The sequence below is a fragment of the Cynara cardunculus genome (assembly GCF_001531365.2).
Source record: "Cynara cardunculus var. scolymus isolate 2C chromosome LG 1, CcrdV1, whole genome shotgun sequence".
Classification (NCBI taxonomy): Eukaryota; Viridiplantae; Streptophyta; class Magnoliopsida; order Asterales; family Asteraceae; genus Cynara; species Cynara cardunculus.
The window spans coordinates 27182993-27185973 of record NC_037528.1 but is presented as its reverse complement, the minus strand read 5'-3'; the positions used below and the strand labels follow the sequence as shown (position 1 = coordinate 27185973).

At 35.9% G+C, this 2981-nt stretch overlaps 1 protein-coding gene across 1 annotated transcript; it reads right to left on the bottom strand.

Moving 5' to 3' along the window:
• Positions 1 to 1984: 1984 nt before the first annotated feature.
• LOC112527338 lies at positions 1985 to 2648 on the bottom strand. Its single transcript, XM_025137936.1, has one exon. The coding sequence runs from the start codon at positions 2624 to 2626 to the stop codon at positions 2141 to 2143; it is 486 nt and encodes a 161-aa protein (XP_024993704.1). The 5' UTR covers positions 2627 to 2648; the 3' UTR covers positions 1985 to 2140.
• Between the last annotated feature and the right edge of the window lie 333 nt (positions 2649 to 2981).

The window sequence follows — 2981 nt, the reverse complement described above, 5'->3', positions numbered from 1 at the left end:
TATATATATATATATATATATATATATGATGTGGAAATCCATTAAACTCATTGGAGTGTTATGGAGTGTGGGTATAAAATGATAGAGTTGTATGGTGAGTGGAATGCTGATGTGGCAGTCCATGACACTCTGGTAGAGTGTCATGCACTGGAGATGCCCTAAGGGCAAGCGAAGAAGATTGTTGGTGGATGTGATTGGTGTCAGCTGTCAGTTGAAGTCGAGGAAGATGGGGAGGCCGAGTTGAATGGAGGAGGCACAGGGGCGAGGTTAATTAATTTAGTGTCGTTTATCAAACATTTACCTGGTAAGTGTTTACCAAGTCACTTTATTTTATCGGATAAATATGACAAAAACTAAAAATCTTACCCGGTAAAAGCGAAGACAAAAATCGAGAGTCTTACCCGGTAAGTGAATACGATGACTCTTATCATGGTTAGCGCTTACGGGGATAAATTGTTGCATACGATGCGTTTTAGTGAATAAAATTTTATCTGGTAAGTAAACGATAATGTTGAATTTTATCAGTAAGTGTTTACCGAGGTAAGCGTTTAAGTAAACGGCCCCTTAATTTTTATTTTCTTGCTAATTGCTTTACAAATTTGTACACATGTGATTCAACTTTGTATAGTGCATCAACAAATAATATTAGAGTATTGATTGGTTGGGTTGATATCGTTAAAAACATTTAAACAAATGAATATAATGTTTATGGTCTGAAAAATCTTAATCCAACTTAACCCAAACCAAAGTGCAACCCAACTTAACCTAACCCAAACCGTAGGGATTGGCCGGTTGGTCGGATTGATACTTTGATACATTAAAATATTCTTCTAATCTTGAATATGTTATTTCTCTACTAATAATTTCTTTTTCACCATCAACCATTTGATACAACTTATCTATGTTTCTTACGTATATCACATTCAGTTAATTTTCTCAATTTACATATATGTGTTCACAGTTACTGAACATATATATGAATGAGTTATATAGAAATACGAATAAATTGAAAATATGTGTATATGAATAAACGTACATAATAGTGTAATTGTCTAATATATATATATATATATATATATATATATTAATAGAAATTCAACAATCATATTAAATCCAAAAAATAAAATGATATCGGATTTTCGATTGCTTGGATTTCACTGAAAGTCGTGTAACACTTTCAGATTGAAGTATTTCAATTGTACAATCGAAATTTCAATCGGATAAAATCAGTGGTTTTTGAGCAAAGAATCGATTGTTATGAATCTGTGTACCTCTTCAAAATAAAAAATGACCAATTCGAAATTTAATACGAAAACTGTCAAAAACGGCAGTTTTTGAACCCTAAACCAGGTTTAAAAAACCGGATTTAAAAATTTTAAATTCGGATTTTTGAAACATTTTTCATAAAGCAACATTACCCGAATAAAAAAAAAATTCAAGCTGACCTGGCAGCTCGACCCCAGCCAGGGACTCTGCCCCTTGGACCCCGCCACCCTAAATCAAAATAAACTCAAACAAATGTACACTCCGCACCGTCCTTACTTGTTCGATATTTATCATGATTACATTGGTCAACAAATTAATCCCATTACACTTAAATGATATTAGTGATACAAATCATCAACACCTACAGTTTGAAAAATTTACAACTCGATTAGACATTGGGTTGCTTAAGGTTGAGTTATTTTGTGTTGGGTTGGTCACAACAAAGCCCAATTTTTATTTTAGAAAACCATTATTTTTACTACGGAAGCAAGCCTAATCGGTCAAACCCTATTGGTATTCTTTTTTGTACTGGACTATGCTCGGAAAATTAGGACTATTTCGTGCACAGAAGACAGGCCAAAGCATAGATTCGGCCATCCTTCATCCCTTTGTGCATCTCTAGTTTACGATATTGGAAAACTTGTCGGTTTTTTCCTTTAAATGATTACAAACATAGAAGAAAGTTAATTAAGTAGCTGTTTATTTAACCTCCTTTTGTGAACCTGCAAAATGGCTAAAAGCTTCCATTGGTTCCAATATTTTTTTAATTACATATTATTTAGATATAAAAAAGCACATCGGTTTCTGTTCAATTTTTTGGTTAAATTATGTGAAATAAATCATTATCACGGTTATAACATAAAACGATTACCATTTAACCACCCAAACTGAGATAAACGGAGGTTGCAACACCGGCCGCGTAAACTCCAATCACCGTCCCGACGACCTCCATCCCTGACCGCGTCGCAACCCCAACTCCGACGATTCCAGCAACTCCGACCGGCACCTTCAGTAGAACATCCTTCCTGGCGTTGGAAACGATGGCGTCCGTGTACAGATCCACCGCAAACTCCTTAAAGTCCGCCTCTCCGATTGCATCTCCTTCATTGTCCGGCAGGGCTTTGTCGATTTGGGAACGGGTGGGAGGATACGTGACCCAATTGTCGATCAAAGTGAGGTGGAGCTCCGAAAGGTTTTGGTAGAGACGATCGGAAGTTGAAGCCAGCTGGTAGCGGGGGATGCCGGGGAAAGCGTGTTGGGCGAGAGAGAGGGACTGTTGGTAGACTCTGTCGCACGCTGAGTTGAATTCCGGCGAGGCGCGTAGTTTGCCGGCGACTCGTTTTGATGAAGATAACCCCATTTGTTGATGATTCCAGGAAACGGTTTCCAGTTGGTGTGTTTGACTTTTAAACCATTTAAACCCAAATCTTATCAAAATATTTAAGAGTAAATTACCACTTTGTCCCCGTGTTTGTGATTTACCATTAACTCTCATCCTTGAACCTTATTTATTTACCTCTAAGGGAAAAATATAATAAAAATCAATGGATTTTTTTTTTAGAATAATTAAGTTTTTAGATTTTTTTTTTTGGAGCAAATAAGTTTTTGGACATTTCAAAACATGTTAAATAAGTTCTTGGACAATTTTTTAGAACAAATAAGTCATTGGACATTCCAAAATAAGTCCTTGGACATTCCAAAATATGTTAAATAAG

Bases quoted from the DNA above. Each gene is read 5' to 3' on its own strand.
- LOC112527338 (XM_025137936.1), bottom strand. From the start codon at position 2,626: ATGGGGTTATCTTCATCAAAACGAGTCGCCGGCAAACTACGCGCCTCG.